General features: G+C 33.2%; 2 protein-coding genes across 3 annotated transcripts in view; both read left to right on the top strand.

Annotated features, from left to right (window-relative positions):
- The window catches only part of LOC130806994 (cleavage and polyadenylation specificity factor subunit 1), a 28061-nt gene extending 14813 nt beyond the window's left edge, over positions 1–13248 (top strand). The window contains exons 12-27 of one of the 2 annotated variants that reach the window (XM_057672269.1): positions 304–432; positions 566–643; positions 1069–1209; positions 2139–2233; positions 4502–4698; positions 4776–5554; positions 5776–5856; positions 5943–6008; positions 6107–6184; positions 8600–8830; positions 8937–9065; positions 9378–9554; positions 10942–11127; positions 11453–11829; positions 11966–12177; positions 12911–13248. In XM_057672269.1, coding sequence (XP_057528252.1) covers positions 304–432; positions 566–643; positions 1069–1209; positions 2139–2233; positions 4502–4698; positions 4776–5554; positions 5776–5856; positions 5943–6008; positions 6107–6184; positions 8600–8830; positions 8937–9065; positions 9378–9554; positions 10942–11127; positions 11453–11829; positions 11966–12080 — 2859 coding nt within the window. In that variant the 3' untranslated portion in view covers positions 12081–12177; positions 12911–13248. Of the gene's footprint in view, positions 1–303; positions 433–565; positions 644–1068; positions 1210–2138; positions 2234–4501; positions 4699–4775; positions 5555–5775; positions 5857–5942; positions 6009–6106; positions 6185–8599; positions 8831–8936; positions 9066–9377; positions 9555–10941; positions 11128–11452; positions 11830–11965; positions 12183–12910 lie in introns of both variants that reach the window. The other variant, XM_057672270.1, reaches the window with a different exon arrangement.
- LOC130803164 (uncharacterized) lies at positions 13025–18153 on the top strand. Its single transcript, XM_057667345.1, has 5 exons — positions 13025–13086; positions 13168–13177; positions 13267–13290; positions 17467–17583; positions 17635–18153. Exons 1-5 carry the CDS (start codon positions 13025–13027, stop codon positions 18151–18153), a joined length of 732 nt encoding a protein of 243 aa, XP_057523328.1.

Raw genomic sequence — 18153 nt, 5'->3', positions numbered from 1 at the left:
GAGGAAAATAAGAGATCACAACATTCTATTACCATAATATGATTAACTATTAAGTGACTCCCACCTAGGTAGAGTTTAGGGGCTGGGATATACATAACCTTAACAAATATATAAAGCTGATATTTTGTTATTTGGATTGGAAGGCGTGCTTGTGAGTTGTGACTAAAGAATTGCTTATGTGCATGATTTAATATTGCCTTAATTCCAAATATTGCTCTTAATTTTGTATTTATTTAATTCCCTAGTGATTCTGCTATACATAATTCCGCTTTATGTGATTCTGCTTTATGTGATTCTTTGCAGAAATCTTTCACATTTGCGGTACGGGATTCATTGACTAATATTGGTCCATTGAAGGATTTCTCATATGGTTTAAGGATCAATGCAAATCCCAATGCCACTGGAATTTCTAAGCAGAGTAATTATGAATTGGTGAGTTGATTTTGCATATGTTTTGGCGCAACGAATCTTGGGTGGATCTCAGCGTTGATCCTTTTGCAGTTTTCTTCGATCCCCAGTTGGTTGCTTGCTTCAATTTGATTTTTGCTGATGCATGTCTTTGCAGGTTTGCTGTTCTGGACATGGGAAGAATGGTGCACTCTGCGTTCTTCAGCGCTCAATCCGCCCAGAAATGATTACTGAGGTGTGTTCTAAAAGATTAATGGCTTGTATGTACTTACTTGCTTTCCTTTTCGGCATCACTTTGGCCTTTTGCTCTCTCATCCCATTTTGTTTTTTTTGGGGTATGATTTTGCAAGTTGCTTGTGTTGGATTGCATATTGTTAAATGATCATCTTCCATGTTTCTTCATAACCTCCCCCTGTGTTTGAGGTGAGTAAAGTGGGACCTATCTGTCCTTATCAGTTAAAAAATAACAGCTATTTGTTTGTGAATTGGTCATGTTTTCAATTTTTTTTGGTACTTTAAAAGTTGCATTTCCTCATTTCCTATGTGTTGTAGTGTTGCCTTTTGGATGTAAATTGGTTGTATATGAAGTCAATATGCAGTCCTTTTGCAATGTAGTTTTTTCTAATAATTGGAAATTCATGCGAGTTGCAAAATTTTAAGGTTGAACTACCTGGAGTTAAAGGTATTTGGACTGTCTATCACAAGAGTTCTCGAGGTCATAATTCGGAAACATCCAAGATTGCTGCGGAGGAAGATGAATTTCATGCATACTTGATCATAAGCTTAGAGGCACGAACAATGGTAAAGTTATTTTTACTTTCTCTTGTTGCTGTAGAAGTACTTAAGTAGTGCATACAACAAAGCTTTTAGCACCTACATTTGGTTTCAGCTACCTTTTTGCTTGGTTGCCAACTTCTTACAATATACTTGTTATGTCAAATTTACTACGGTTACTATCTATTTTCTTATGGGATGTTAAATTTCATAATAGTTTAAGATTCAGGTGCTGCAATCCATGATGATTTTCTGCTTTAGGATCTTGACTTTGATTCTGCCATTCTGGGTTATGTCATGAGTAAGTTAATTTGGATTTTGATGTTTCTGGTAGTTTTTGTGTTTCTATGGATGGTACTGGGGAACTATTATCAAAGTTCTTTGTCACTTTTGACCCATTTTGGCCTAGTCCTTTAGCAGTGTATTGCAAAGCAGACAAGAGACTTGGTATATCTAAACTCTGTCTGTTCTTTGCTCGCTAGAAATACAAATCATATGATTTAAATCCGAGAGTTGATGCTGGGATGACTGAGATGTTCCGTGGCTTGACTATCAGCTTCCTAATGATTGTTGATAAGAGAGAACATTTCTTGCACTTGTAAATAAGATTCAAATGTACATTGAACATTGACACCTTTTCCCAGGCTTAGCCGTCTTAATATCTTCAGGTTCTGGTAAACATGAGCTGCCTTTTTATCATGTTCCATACAAATCTGTTCCTCTACATAATTTTATTTCTACTGCTGCTTATCTAAATTGATAGCTCGAGTTTTGTGGTTGTGAAATTTTACATGCGAGTTGTGGATGGTCTGAAGCTTTTCCTTTAATTGCTGTTTGGATCTTCTGTTTTTTAGTTGTTACATCCCCCTTTTTATGTGAGAGCCTTTTGAGAGGAGTGTAACAATTAAAAAAGTGGGGGATAGTATTTATATTTCTTTTTGTAATTATTTGTTTAGGTTCTTGAAACAGCTGATCTTCTTGGGGAAGTTACTGAAAGTGTTGATTATTATGTCCAAGGGAGTACAATTGCTGCAGGAAATTTATTTGGAAGGTAAAAAATTTAATGCTACACGTTTAACTCACTTGATTAATGTCTATTGTTAGACAGGAGGTTTTCTTCAAGTTCATAGAACTAGCTAGTAGCTATGCTTATTTGCTATCTTCAAATCATATTGCTCTATTTTCTTCGTACAGTCAGCTCGATACTTGCTAGTTAGTGGTTGTGAACCTATTATCGTGTTGAACTTGTCTTCTTGGGAACATAGTGCAAAAATGCCGTTATGGACATAGTGATGCGGTAACGAGGATGATGTTGCCGTACCTGTCAAATATCGGTCTAACTGTCTAAACTATGAAATATCACTTGGAACGCCCTAAAATGCGGTTTTTGTTACACCTTTACGATACAGGTAATACCAGTTCGGTAAAATTGAAAACCTTTACGATTCGGACGATACAATTCGATATGGCCTTGTTTTTGCACTATGCATGTGAAGTTCAAATTTGTGTTTAGAAGGGATTTTGGGTTCTTCCAAGAGCTTGGTGTTAAAACATTTACTTTTGCAAATGGCTCTAATAGTTTTTATGCTAAGGCTATGGAATGAAAATTTGAGGAAATGCTTCATAATGTCAGTGTCTTATGGATGTCAATAGAATAAATGAGATGCTTTACAATTATTCACTCCATACTCTAGTTGATAGCAGTATTTTTTGCTGGATTCTCTCTATATCCCTTGGTCTGTTACTAGGTAGATAATGCGACACGAAATCTGGCATCAAGAGCATTCTTTCTCTGCTCTTTTAGTAAAGAATATCATCCCCTTTTGATATATGTCCTGCTGCTATTAAGAAACTTTATGCCTACATATTAGTAGTGTGATGAACAATGATCCTTTATATTTGGAGATGTGAGCTCATATTTCGTCAGTGAAAAAGCAGGCTGTGGGGTCCTTTGATTCTGTTCAAACTTTATTGGGAAATGGTGGAGCGCTTCTATTGCAACTATTTTTGTTAAGACTGGCAAGGTTCCATCCATTTAGTTCCTGTTAAATACTAGGCTTTAGCTTTTGAAAGAGTAAAAGGTTCTGGATTGTGGATAGTAGCTAGGATAGGGCAAATTTTGCGATGTAATTCACTTATTTCAAAAGATGTATGTATCATGTAGCTTTTAATCCGCTAAAAATTAACGCACTTATTGTTTATTTTTTAATAAATTCATCTAATGGGTACCTTGCTCATAGTACTCCTAGCAGGTGAATAACCGGCAACAAAGGGTCACCAACTGTTTTTTTTTACTTTAAAGCTAGGTTACCACCATGCGAATGTACTCCATTTTCCACCATTTTCATCAACTCCACTTTCTACCTTTCTACAGATGAAGTCTTTCAAGGAATTCAAGTGTCTCATTCATCATCATATTTGCTAATATGCAATCAAACTACAACATCAAACAAACAATTATATTTCTGCTAAGCTTAATTTACGAACATATCACCCACAAGAGTAAATTATTCCATCAGTTGGCAATAATTAGCCAAAGAAATCCATTCCAATAAAATTATGCAAAACCCAAACTTACAAATCCCAAAAAAGGCAGAATTTCTAAAAAGACACCAGCAAACACTCCTATGCAATCACCCAAGGTTCTAGCCACACCAATGTAAGATATTTGCTTATGACTATAGCCCATAGTGCTCTTAATTTATTACAGGGATATGCTTCCAAACAAATACCGAACTCATGCACATGATTCAACCCACATTGAAGCCACTAATACAGTAATACTAGCCATCTACTGTTGAAGAATGCCCTTAATCTCTCTTTTTGGGTCACTATTTTAGCATTAGAACAGAATTATGATCAAGAACAAGGGATAATTGTGACCCTTAAGGCTTTAATCTCTTTTTTGTATTTCAATTGTATTGTGGTGTTGTCCATTTCTTATAATTTTGGGTGGAAGAGAGAATGAGTTCATGTGGGTGGAGAGAGAGAATGGGTTGATGTTGGTGGGACTAAGGAAGAGCTAAAGGCAAACTCACTTTGGGAAAATTTAACCGGTTGCAGGTAATTATGGAATGTTATGAGCAAGATCCCTCATTAGGTGAGTTTATTAAAAAATAAATAATAGGTGGGTTTATTTTAAGCGGATCGCTCTTAGGTTTTATTATTGATGACAGTTTTTCCTATAATCTACTGATGTGCTTTCCCAAATCCTGGATGGACTGTATCCTTACTTCAACCATTTAATGCTCTGGTGATCATTGGATATAATGTACTGATGTGCTTTCTTGTCCCTTCTTGTTTTTGCTTCTATTTCTAGGCGACGTGTTATTCAGGTCTATGCTCGTGGTGCCCGAATCTTAGATGGTTCATTTATGACCCAAGAGCTAAATTTTGGACCCAACAGCGGTGAATCAGGTTCAGGGTCTGACAGCTTATATGTTTCAGCAGTTTCAATTGCTGATCCGTATGTACTACTAAAGATGAGTGATGGAAGTATCCAGCTTCTTGTTGGAGGTAATGATTACTCTATTGTCATGTATTTAGATGTAATTATTTGTCCAAATATCTAAATTTCAAATTCTGGCATGCAGATCCTTCTAATTGCTCTGTTTCCATCAATGTTCCTTCAGTTTTTGAAGGTTCAAAGAAGTCTATTTCTGCCTGCACTCTTTATAATGATAGGGGTCCAGAACCGTGGCTTCGTAAGGCTAGTACTGATGCGTGGCTTTTAACTGGTGTTGGTGAAGCTGTTGATGGATCAGATGGGGTAACTCATGATGGGGATATCTACTGTATCACTTGTTATGATAATGGCACACTTGAAATATTTGATGTGCCAAGTTTTAAATGTGTTTTTTCAGTGGAAAAATTTGTCTCAGGAAAGGCCTATCTCACTGATTCTCATGTCAAAGATTCACTTCTGGAACCTCATGGGGTTTCCAAGATTTCTGAGGATACGACAGGCCATGTTAGAAAAGAAAATGCTCAAAACATTAAAGTTACTGAATTGGCAATGCACAGATGGTCAGGAAAGCACAGCCGTCCTTTTCTATTTGGAATACTCACTGACGGAACTATTCTATGTTACCATGCATATCTATTTGAAGCTCCGGAAAATGTTAAAAATGAAGATGGAAAAGGAGGAAAAGTTTCGATTACTCTTGATAGTGAAAGTCCTTCAAGGCTACGAAATTTGAGGTTTCTGCGCATTCCATTGGACATGTATACGCGGGAGGAAGTGCCTGTGGAAGGTTCCCTTCCTCGCATTTCTACTTTCAAGAACGTTGGTGGTCATCAGGGATTTTTTCTATCCGGGATTAGACCAGCTTGGTTTATGGTCTTCAGGGAGCGTCTACGTGTTCATCCACAGGTCAGCTTAGTTTATGCATAATTGATAGGATCTTCCCCTTCCCCGTACCCAATCAGGACACCTTTCTCTTCATAGTTATATGTACTTTGCAATTATTTTAAGAATGGCTTTTGACAAATTTTGACTCCATGTCCTACCATTGGCTTTCTTAGTTTCTTACCTGTCATGTTTGCATGCTGTTTCAAGGTCTTACTTTAACACTAGTCATTATTTCACTGCAGTTATGCGATGGAGCCATTGCTGCTTTTACAGTTCTTCACAATGTAAATTGCAATCATGGATTCATATATGTGACCTCACAGGTTATATTCTCACCTTTGGCACATTGGTCTACAATTCTAGCTCATACTTGACTGAATTTTTTTTTATTTTTAATTTGACGTGATAGGGATTTCTTAAAATATGTCAACTGCCAGCAGGACTGAGCTATGACAATTACTGGCCTGTGCAAAAAGTCAGTTTTCCTTTAATTTCTTTCAGAATTGGATATGTTAAATGTATGCTGGAACCAACAATTGTTGATGAGCTCACTTAAATCTTTTTTCTTGTAAGATGCCTTTGAAGGGAACTCCACATCAAGTTACCTACTATGCTGAGAAGAACTTGTACCCACTTATTGTTTCATATCCTGTGAGTTCTTAAACTTTGGTTTCTGTGAGTTAGGGACTGAGGAGCTGGTGGGCTTAATGATTTTTCCATAATGTGACATTGATTCTTGACGTTTCAGTTTTTAAATAAACCAATGTTGACTTTTCCTGCATTTTCTGTATTTTTGTTTTTTCTACATTCATTATTGTGTTTTTCAGGTAATACCTTGATTTTTTGCGTTGACCGTAAGCTGTCTTTAAGTTGTTTTTAACTTATTGTATTCCCTCCTCGGCCCTCGCAATGTTTGGCCTCTTTTCAACTGTGAACGCTTCCCATATCACAATTAATGTCCTAGCTTTTGATTATGTCTTATGTGTGAACCTGGTTTCTTTTATTGTTCAAAATCAGGTTAGTGTTGGCTCTTAGCTTACAAAAAGATAGATATCTTATGCTACCAAAACTGTGTGTTAAACAAGACTATAGAGTTGAAATTCTAGAAATTACAAAGACTTCTTTTTTTCCTCTGTATCTCAAAGTGCACATATATGACCAAGTCAAATTAGTTGTCTGGACAACTGAAGGTATGTCAAGCCAAGCAGACAACTTTCAGAGATGGCAGCGATAAGACAATAATGAAAGATGTGATTAGGATTCACAATTGATTTTGCACAACAAATCATGATATTCACTTTTGGATCATGTCATCAATATTAAGACTACCAATTGTCAGTGTATTTGTCAGATTATACCGCACTTAGGATTTACGAAAGGTCTTTTAGAAATAACCAACGCCTAAGAACCTTGAAAGTTTAAATAAAGATTAAAATCTCAAGCTTCTGATTAAGCTTCTCTATGTCCTTGTTGAAATGTGGTTTATGTGGGCTCTTTATTTTAAAATCCCTTTGCATTTGTTACGTGGGAGTAGATTAAGAGCTTGTTTTCATTGTCTTTGATTAATTTTGGTATGAATTTGTTGAGGTTTAATATTGATTTGGTCTTATTCGATTCCAATTAAAGTAAAAAATGTTCTTGTACTGATTTTATTATCTTTACTACTATTATTTACTCCTATTTTTTAATTGTTCTTATTAGAAGTATTATTTTTCTAAATTTAGTAATATTAATATGTTATTATTATTATAATTGTTATAATTACTATTATTTTTATTATTGTTTTTATAATAATAATAATAATAATAGTTATTATTATTATTATTATTATTATTATTATTATTATTATTATTATTTTGTTATTTTTGTTGTTATCATTATTATTATCACTACAAAATATGGATATTACCACTATTATTGATATTATTGATTATAATGATTACTATTGTTATCATTTATCATGTAATTTGAACTGATTGTAATTTTCAATAAGAATAAGTAATAAAGTGGAGAGAACATCCTCTAGACTATCTTAAAGTGTGAAAAGGTGGAATCTTTGTATACATGGATGAAGATGTTGCCCTTTTTATACATACTCTCGGGAGCTAACAAATTTTGTTGCCTACAACTTATGTTACTCGTACTCTTCATTTTGCTTCACGTACCCGTGTCTTATCCTTGATGCTTGGACATTGGTATGACACTTAGACACTTATTTTAGGCATAAAATTGAACAATCAGACGTACCCGGCATTTGGACACGTAACAGTATCCAACATCAGTACCCGAGTCCAAGTAACATAGCCTATAACGTGACTGATTCCAGGAAGGTAAAGGGCATAGTATATGTGAGAGAATGATGTATTCTTTTGTTAATTGTTTATTATAAATTTGAATTTGAATAAATCAAATTTTGTCTTTAACATAGTTTTAGTTGGTTACTTTATTTGCATAAGATTATGTGTGAACTGGCTGAAATATGTGTGATAGAAAATGGATGATTCAGGATCATAGCTACAGAAAATATAGAGTGATAGACTAATATTTCAGATTATGAAAAATTCTGTAACCCCAATGCCATTAAGTGATTTCCACCTAGGGTTGGGTTTGGAAGGGTCGGATGTACGCAACCTTACCGTTGTTAAATGATAAAACTAACAAAGAGGTTATTCCGATTGAACCTTGTTAGCAAACGTCATCTGCAACTTTATATAAATTAAAAGTGCACATGATTTAAGATTGTTAAAGCAATTTAATACTTGAAACGTCAAAATCTGTTGTCTTCCTTATTTTTGTGGGTAATATCTTCTGTATCATGCTGAATACCAACTTGGCAGTTGGACTGCAGGCTGCTGCCTCATTGGTGGCATTTTCTTGGCTATTTAAGACTGACTAGTGTATTTAGATCCTAGTGTATTTAGATATGAAAAATTAAGACTACATGCATCTTCTTGTTTGTTATTGTCTCTTTCAATGTACTTCAGTTTATTTTGTGGGCTTACGGGGCTGCAAATATATGTTAATGTTATTATTAACTGCAATTATAAAGGATACCATCTCTTGCAGGTTGTGAAGCCTTTAAATCAGATTCTCTCAACTCTAGTTGATCAAGAAGCTGGCCATCAGATCGATCATGACAATCTTAGTGCTGATGAATTACAGAGAACTTACACTATAGATGCATTTGAAGTTCGGGTCTTGGAGCCAGAAAAATCTGGTGGGATCTGGCAAACAAAAGCTACTATTCCAATGCAAAGTTCAGAAAATGCTCTTACTGTGCGGATGGTTACCCTTTTAGTAAGTTCTTAAATAGTTGAGCCACTTAAACTCTTACTCGGAACTTTGATAGTAGTTTGTCAGCTATATATTTCTTACTTTTTTCTGTAATGATCATCTTTTGTAGAATACAACCACTAAAGAGAATGAAACACTTTTAGCTATTGGCACAGCTTATGTGCAAGGGGAGGATGTGGCTGCAAGAGGACGTGTGCTCTTATATGCCCTCGGAAGATCAGATAATCCTCAAAATTTGGTATTTTATTGAATCTTGGAGCTCCAACATAATTTTTTTGATGTTAAAGTCTTACCCTTGCAGCTTTGCTCTAGTCATAGTGCAAAATATCGGCTGCATCGTGACCACATTGTAAAGAATTTATATGGTTACATTGAGGGCAACATAGGCCGCAATAACCACAAAACGATTTGCATCTACTGCAAAATGTTTTTGCAACTGTTACCACAATGGAAATTGCGTGACAGTTTTGTACTAAGTTGCTAGTGTTTGCTAACTGGATACTTTGCATGTTGCAGCACTTATGTATATGTTTTTTCCTGCTTCTCCTAGGTTTCAGAGATATTTTCCAAAGAATTAAAAGGTGCCATCTCTGCTGTTGCTTCGCTTCAAGGTCATTTGCTAATAGCTGCTGGTCCCAAAATTATCTTGCACAAATGGACTGGTACAGAGTTGAATGGAGTGGCATTCTTTGATGCTCCGCCTCTGCATGTTGTGAGCTTAAACATTGTATGTAATGCGTTCCAGTGCTTTGCTTTTACTCCCCTTTTTCCTCTGTTATGCATGAGTTCAGTGCATTGCTTGTGAAGGTTGTTTCTTAACACTGCCATGCATAAGTTTCTGTTTCAACTGAGAAAATACATGGATAGCAAAAAAAATATGCGCAAAATTTCAAACACAATTTAAAAGAAGGAAATTGTTCCACCTTTGAAGGTTGTATCAGCCTCAGATATTCACATTTCCTTTGCTAGTGAGAATCAAATTGTTTTTGGTAAGATTTTTGGGCAGGAAACCAGTCTTTTTGTTTCCTCTCTTCTGTGTTCTGTAGATTGTTCATTGTTTGTCAAGTTATGTCCTCTTTGATATCAAGTGGGAGGGTGATTCTTTTTAGAATTTGACACAAGGAATCCTCATTAGTTGAACTTGGGGAAGCTTACAGAATTCTTTAAGCAGGGTATGGGTCAAATTTTGATTCCTAATGTTGAGGATCTATCGGCTGTTTGTTTGGGTTTCTAATCTTGATACAACTACATGCCAAACAGTTTATTGTCTCTTAACCTGAAATTTTGCTCCATTTATACCTTTACACAATAATTACAGTTCTGACGTGGTTTAAAGTGTTTGCATGGGCTCCTAGCTATTAGTAGTTTTAAATCAAGGTTCTGCGTCCATCTGTGTGTCTGGTATTGTTCTTTTAGCTTGTGATTCTAAGGAGTTATTTTTTCTTGCTTTGCACAATATTCAAGCTTATCCCTGTCGATGAGCTTTTCCTGTTGGGAGTTGGGGGACTTGGGAGTAGTTGGGTTAATCGATTTTCTGTGTTGAATATGTGCTGATACTGTATGAGGGTTCAGAATCGAATGCAATTGTGAGCTGTGCCTTTTTCTGATTTGTGGGTAAACTGTGCGGTGACGAATAATAGCATGTCTGGAATCTAATGGCTTCCCTGGAATGCTGATGATAGATGACATATTTGGCTTCTTTCTAAGCTCATCCTCGTGGGATTTTCCAAGTTTGTACCATTTTCTGTGAAGTACAACAAGATCGATGTTCTTTTCTTCAGTTTGGCACACTTGAGTTTTGTAGCACTCCCTTATAATTTTTAATTTTTAAAGAATACGTTCTAATTAAAGAAAAAGGCTGCATATCAATGGATCTTCATGCAAGGACTAGAAATTTTGATAATGCACATATGCTGACTATTTCTTGATTATCCCTAAATTTAGTTGCTGGTCTTTACCTCGGTTCCCTAAACCAAACTATACTGTTCACTTAAAAAAATAATGTTTTATGTTACTTCTTAAGTGGCTTTATATCCCTTTGAGATACTGAATAAAGATATTTTGCATGACTTTATCATTTATCTCCTAAATACTATCTCTAACAACTGTTGCAGGTTAAAAATTTTATTCTCCTTGGGGACATTCACAAAAGTATATATTTTCTTAGTTGGAAGGAGCAAGGTTCTCAGCTTAGCTTGTTGGCGAAGGATTTTGGAGCGCTAGATTGTTTTTCAACTGAGTTTCTGATTGATGGCTCTACACTCAGCCTTGTCGTTTCAGATGAGCAGAAAAATGTCCAGGTTCGTGTTTCTTTTATTCTTCATTCTATGTGTTAGATGGAATACAAATGTAGCCCAAAGGAGAAAATTTTAGAATATATTATATTGAAAAACTTGTAACGAGTAAGTAACTGGGTTGTTCTAGTGTTTGAAATTATTACAATGCTCATATTAGGAAATCAACTTGTTTTTTAATGGAGTGCTGATCACTAAGTTTCTTCATGTCTATGATCTTCCTGATTTATTATAACAGCTTCCGTACCTTTTCTGTCACGCTATGCATACAAGATCTCCATCATCTAATTATGACCTTTGCATCCATTTTTCAACTTTTTTCTGCCCATAGATTTTCTACTATGCGCCGAAGTTGTCTGAGAGTTGGAAAGGTCAAAAGCTTCTTTCAAGAGCTGAGTTCCATATTGGTGCCCATGTGACGAAGTTTCTGCGATTGCAAATGCTTCCTGCGTCATCCTATGCTACTCCAGGCCCAGATAAAACTAATAGATATGCTCTATTATTTGGTACTCTTGATGGGAGCATCGGCTGTTTCGCACCACTTGATGAACTTACATTCCGGAGGATGCAATCACTGCAGAAAAAGCTTGTAGATGCAGTTCCTCATGTTGCCGGGCTAAATCCAAAATCATTCCGCCAGTTCCTGTCAAATGGTAGGGCGCATCGTCCTGGGCCTGACAATATAGTTGATTGTGAGCTGCTATGTCAGTAAGTAGAGTTTCATCTATTTTCCTTCACTTGCAAAATGTACATTTTTCCTCTAATAAACTAAATTCGTTGCTACTTCTTTTTGGTTTCATTCATGGTGCTACGATATTTATATCATTATTTGCCCCTGCTGCAGTTATGAGATGTTGCCACTAGAAGAACAACTAGAAATTGCCCATCAGATCGGAACGACTAGATTACAAATTTTATCCAATTTGAATGACCTTTCACAAGGGATAAGCTTTCTGTAAGAGGATGCTTTTTTTTTTCACATGATTGCTGAGAGAACAAGGCCAGCAATTAGAGCCTGGAGGGGCTGAAGCTGGGGCTTCAAGCCTGCAAGTGATGGTAGGGTATTGTAAAATTCTTTTCCCCTCGATATTTTATTTTGGGACTTCCATCCTGACTTTTTAATCGTAATTGGGTCGTTATAGTTTAGTTTCACTGTTTGTGGTTGTGTTCATTTATTTGCATTGTACATGTTCGTCTAATGTAGTGCAACATGCTAAGTCTGTAAAAAAAAATTTTCTTGTCCTCAACTTTCAGTAATTCTTTTGATTCTTCCTTTGAAAGCATTTGAAGTTTTTATTCTTCACTTATGCTCGTTTAGCTATCCAACATACGTTGGTGGAGTTGACAAGGAAGGTCACATATTTGATTCCATCCAGCTTCAACTCTTGGGGTGAGGGTTCGTTATTCCCTCTTTTCCCCAAGGGGGCTGGCTAATGAACCTGAACCAAAGAAACTTTAAGGGCTGTTGTAATCCCGATTACTGAATACAATTTCATTAATAGTATACAGCGAGATTAAGGTGACAATTAACAAATTTTTACACTAATTTCTAATGTTTTTGCAATAAATTAGTCTGACTCACTGCTGTGCAAGACTTGCTCATTGTGTTGTCCTTGTCGAACACGAAGATCAACTGTTGTTTGATCACACAGCAAGAAGTTAGGTGATATTAAGAACAACCCAGAAACTGGGCCAGTGAGACAGCTGAATCCCTGATTGTCTACTTATTTTGGCTTTAAATTCTATACTTTTTTTTAATGTATTTATCTTTTTGATCTATATATTACAGGTACTTATTCAAGCTGGAACATTATGATAGCTTTAAATTTCCCATCTTTGGATCACAAATTTCTCAAGTAGGCCCAGATTTACAGCATCAGTCAAAGAAATTGTGACACCAGAAATGATGATTGTTAACCACTCAAAGGAAAAAGCTTTTCTGGGTGATCTAAATGGCTGGATGCTGTTATCATTTGTGTCGTTAATCAATGATTTAATGGGCACTTTGATATTTAATTAGATTCTCAATTTGTGCACTATAAACAGGTACTTGGCTGTGTAGAATGTGTAAATCACTACTAAATTCCATTAGCTACAATCTTATAATCTTTAAATATCTTACCTTAATGTTTTGTTTGTTGATAGAATAGTATGGTTGATTGGTTTCCTGTATTATTTCCTACTTGATCAGAAGCATGGGGTCCTATCAAAGTTGCAATCTTTTGGCCTTTTCTTACCTTTTCCCGCATTTGACATCTTAATATATATATATATATATATATATATATATATATATATATATATATATATATATATATATATATATATATATAATAATAATAATAAAAATAATAATAATAATAACAATAATGTTTTTTTGTACATATTGTCGCAAAAGGTGTACATACTATCTTATAGAGTGTACATATTTTTGTGAAGAAAAAAATTTATATTATTTACAGAAATGACATTCGAATATGTATTTTTTAAATATGTATGTATAACTTTTGAAAATGTCTAATTATTTATAAAATTGCCACCAGATTATGTATGTCAATTCAGCTTTTATGTACACCTATCTTTAGTTTTCATTATTTTAATTAGTTTTTACATAGTCCAAAACATATATATATATATATATATATATATATATATATATATATATATATATATATATATATATATATATATATATATATATATATATATATATATATTAGTTTAAGTAATTGATAATATGTTTGAATTCAAGTTATGTACAATACTACACCTAAAATTCCTCCCATGGAATACAATTTAGCTGTTTTTGTTAAGTTTGTAACATGAGTGCTATTATACCTTAGTACATTTGTGAGAGATCATCTCTTGGTGAGATATCATGAGATGGTTTTAAATAAATACTTATTATTCTCATAATATAGACTATTTAACTTATATATGATGTGTGTCTTATAATGAGATTGTCTCATATATGATATAACAATTTTTGTAATTATAGTTTTGTAATGATAAAATATGGTACTTATTTTACTTAAGAGCTCGCTTTTTTAAAGATCTAATTTCGCATTAAAATGTCCTATTAGAGTATATCTTTAGTATATTTGTTGTTTACATTGATAATATGTCATAATTAATAGCAATTTTAAGATATAAAAATAATTAAGTAATTGAAAAAAATTGTAATTTGTATCAAAATGATAACATGTTTGAGCCTTTAAAAAGGGTTGTGTATTTGATGTACTTCTTTGAATTTGCTTTATACATTAGGGATAAAATGGTTGCAAAAGTAATAAAGAAATATATAAAAGAATTAGCCATTCAAAACCTTTAAATTTGTGTGTCTAAAAACTTTTATATTTGTAAACTTTATTCTATATTAATTAAGGTTACCTACTATCTCGTATCTTCTTGCTATTTTTAAAAACTTTTTGAGTATAAAGCTTGTCTACTTGCTATTTAAGATGTTTTATAGGAAAATTTTTTTATACTTGTTATTAATTTTTTGTCAACAATTTAGATAGAGTAGTTTTTTCTCACATTGTCTATCCTAATACTTCTTGATTTTTTCTACTAATTAACACTCCATCTTTTTATTAATTATCATTTATATTCGCACCGTATGCAAAATGTCACCAACTTGGAAGATTCATTATCTAATTTCATGCCTTAAATTCATATATCCTAATTAATTTAAAAAGTTTTAAAAGAAAATTGTAAGATCATAGACACGTGTGCATGATGTAATGATTATGTATATGTGTACACTAGAATGATGTTGGCACACGTGAATCTTACCCCATATAGAACTCACCCACCTCAAGTGAGGAAAGTTCAAGCAAATCACAAAGCCTATTAAAACACTTTTTTTTAATATATGTGTAATACAATTTTAAATTTAATTTCCACCTGATCTTTTTTTTTGTAGCTTGCTCTATAATTCAAAAGATAAAATACGTTTTTAAGAAGAGCAAATACAATATGCTAGTATAAGGTAAGTATAATACTCACCTCTATATACGTGGAATTAATTCGATTGTCATTCTCACACAATATATGGTTCACAAGTTACTATTAATAAATTTTTTAATTAAATGATTCGAGTTATGACTTAGGTAGATTTGGGCATGATTGTGAATTTCATTGATTTTAAATTCGTTATTAATACTAATATTTTGGAAAATAATTTATTTTCAAAAGTAATCAAATTAAATAAATTAAAAGTGATAAACACTAATAAGAAGTATGCCGTTGTTTGTTGGGGTACTTTGGGACCATAAATTTAAAGGAATGCCCACAAAAGGTGTAACAATACCTTCCATATCTTCTATTCTATTATTACAATTATTATTTCAATTAGCTTAATTAATTTGAGCTTACCAAAAACACGCTTTTGTATCTAATTTCAAAAAGCAAACTTCTACATTTATATTGTTTATATAAAAGTGAGAATATTTCTCATCACACATGCATATTTGCCCCACACGAACGGCTAGAGATGACCAACAAGGCTACAACCCACAATTTATCCCTTTTTAAAAAAATTAAGCAACTAATTTATTTTGTAATGAAAATATTATTTTTTTTATCACAGGGTAAATTTAGAAAAGAGAGATTATTAAGAGAAAGTCAGATATAAGACGACCTTTCTTGATATTTAATAGACACTTATATAAATAGTGATACATATGACAATTTTCGTTATAGATAATTATAGAAAACACAAATTGTTATTGTTTGAGAAAATTGCATCGCAATATATAATTGAATAAAATTTGATTTTTACGAATTATTTTTTATATACTCCTATAAATATTTTGAAAACTATTTATAACTTTTTAGCAATATCACCTTATATAACATTTTTCGTTATTTGTAAAGATGGATTATTAATTTATGAACAAGAAAAATAAAAATAAAGAGGTAAAGCTTATTGAAAATAGTTACCCCAAAATTCACCAATTTTTTCCTTAAAGATTTATTATAAATATTTTTTTTAAAGGAGCTTAATAATTTATTGATAAAAATGTCATACGACATCTACAACAGAATAAACAAGCGATTGAATACCTAACAATTAATTTTAATTATACAAAATTCTATATAGAAAAATTCACAATCATTATCAAAGAGATCTAACATTGAAATCTTCCGTCTATCACATTGTTGTTTGATACAATCTTCTCCAAGGGGTCTTTAGATCAAGTGGGGTTTTCAAATAGAGATAAGTTTGATACTATTAACTGTATTAGCAAAACTGACACCCGTGATGACATCATATACCTTTTTACGATCGAATTGATAAAAGCACTCTAAACTCACACCATAAAAGACTTTAAAACCTAATATATGAATAGATCGAATCCAATAAATGGTTAAAATAACTCTATAATATAAAAAGAATGAATTTTATTTATAATAAAAAAAGAAAAACAAAGAGATTGAAAGCTCAACGATGAGGTTAAATCAATAATGAAGCCTAGGGTTTGTTTTAGAGAAAAGGAAGGAGAGAGAGGTGAGAGATTTATGCACTTCCTAAACATCACTTTTGACTTTTTGTAATAGTAGGATGATAAAAATTTATGCGAATTTTGGGATAAATTTGTCAACGTTGGTCAACCAAACAACTTCCCAATTAAGGTTGTTTATTAAATAATCATTTCCAAACACGTATTAATTAGCAAATAACAACCTTATTAACAAGCTTAAGCTTTTAACTTCACGTAGAGTCTCGGGTCCTCTCTCAATTAGAAAGCAACCATTATTTTCTCACGCTCTTCTTTTGGCCTATTTTGTAATTCAAATAGAAAAAAAAACTTAATTTATGAAGAATATATTATTAATTTGAAATTAATACGATGGTCAACAAGATTAAGTATCACTTTTTTCGAGCAAGATTTTGATTTCGATTTTCACGTAAGTTTTTCCTTCTCTCGGTCTAGCATGTCATTCTAAAAAACAATTCATACATATATATATATATATATATATATATATATATATATATATATATATATATATATATATATATATATATATATTATTAAATTTAAATTCATAGGATGGTCAACAAGAGTGAGAAAATTTCTAAAATATAAATTAGAATCTGATTCTTTACTTCATTAACATGGAAGGTGAAGTATGAGTAAAGTAATTACAGTGGAACTTTAAACACATGATAAACATATTAAGCATATGATTATTAAATTTAAGTAGGTATCTAGAATATAATTAGGGTTAAAATACGGTAATAATTACTTAAAAGTGTATGAAAGGCATATGGAGGGTTTACTTCTATAAGCTGGATATCATTTTTAATAATTAACAAATTAAATAAATGAGATAAAGGACAAAGACAGGAGATTCAAGAAGCTTATGGCTTGCACGGAGGAGGAGGATAAGATACATAAAAAAGAGATCAGGTACAAAGAAACAAAACGGATAGCAAAGAAAGCAGTAGCGGAGGCAAATGATCATGCGTTTGAAGCCTTTTATTAAAAGCTTGATACGAAAGAGGGGGAGAAGTATATTTTTAAGTTAGCAAAAGTCAGATCTAGACAAAAGGATTTAGGGACAGTGAAGTTCATTAAAGATGAAGGTGGACGAGTACTCCTTAGACAAGAGGATATCAAAACGAGATGGCATCAATATTTTTCCCAACTGCTCAATGAGACTAAGGGTCTAAAGGAGGAGATTCGACAAACTTTGGTCATCCAAAGAACACAGGATCATAGGTCGATTATTGATATTACCACGAGGGAAGTAGGAGAATCTCTCAAAAAGAAGGAGGGATCAAAGGCATTTGGACATAATAACATCTTGATTGAGGTGTGGAGGGGTTTAGGAGATGAGGGTATTCATTGGCTTACTAACCTCTTGAATGTCATCTTGAGGTCTCGTGAGATGCCAGAAGAATGGAGGGTTAGCACACTTATCCCACTGTTTAAAAATAAGGGCGATGCACTAGTATGCGGGAACTATAAAGGAATCAAACTTTTAAGCCACACAATGAAAACTGTGGGAAAGAGTGATTGA

Source organism: Amaranthus tricolor, chromosome 2 (assembly GCF_026212465.1).
Source record: "Amaranthus tricolor cultivar Red isolate AtriRed21 chromosome 2, ASM2621246v1, whole genome shotgun sequence".
Classification (NCBI taxonomy): domain Eukaryota; kingdom Viridiplantae; phylum Streptophyta; class Magnoliopsida; order Caryophyllales; family Amaranthaceae; genus Amaranthus; species Amaranthus tricolor.
Note: the sequence above shows the minus strand (reverse complement) of the source record. Positions and strands in the feature narration are given on the sequence as shown.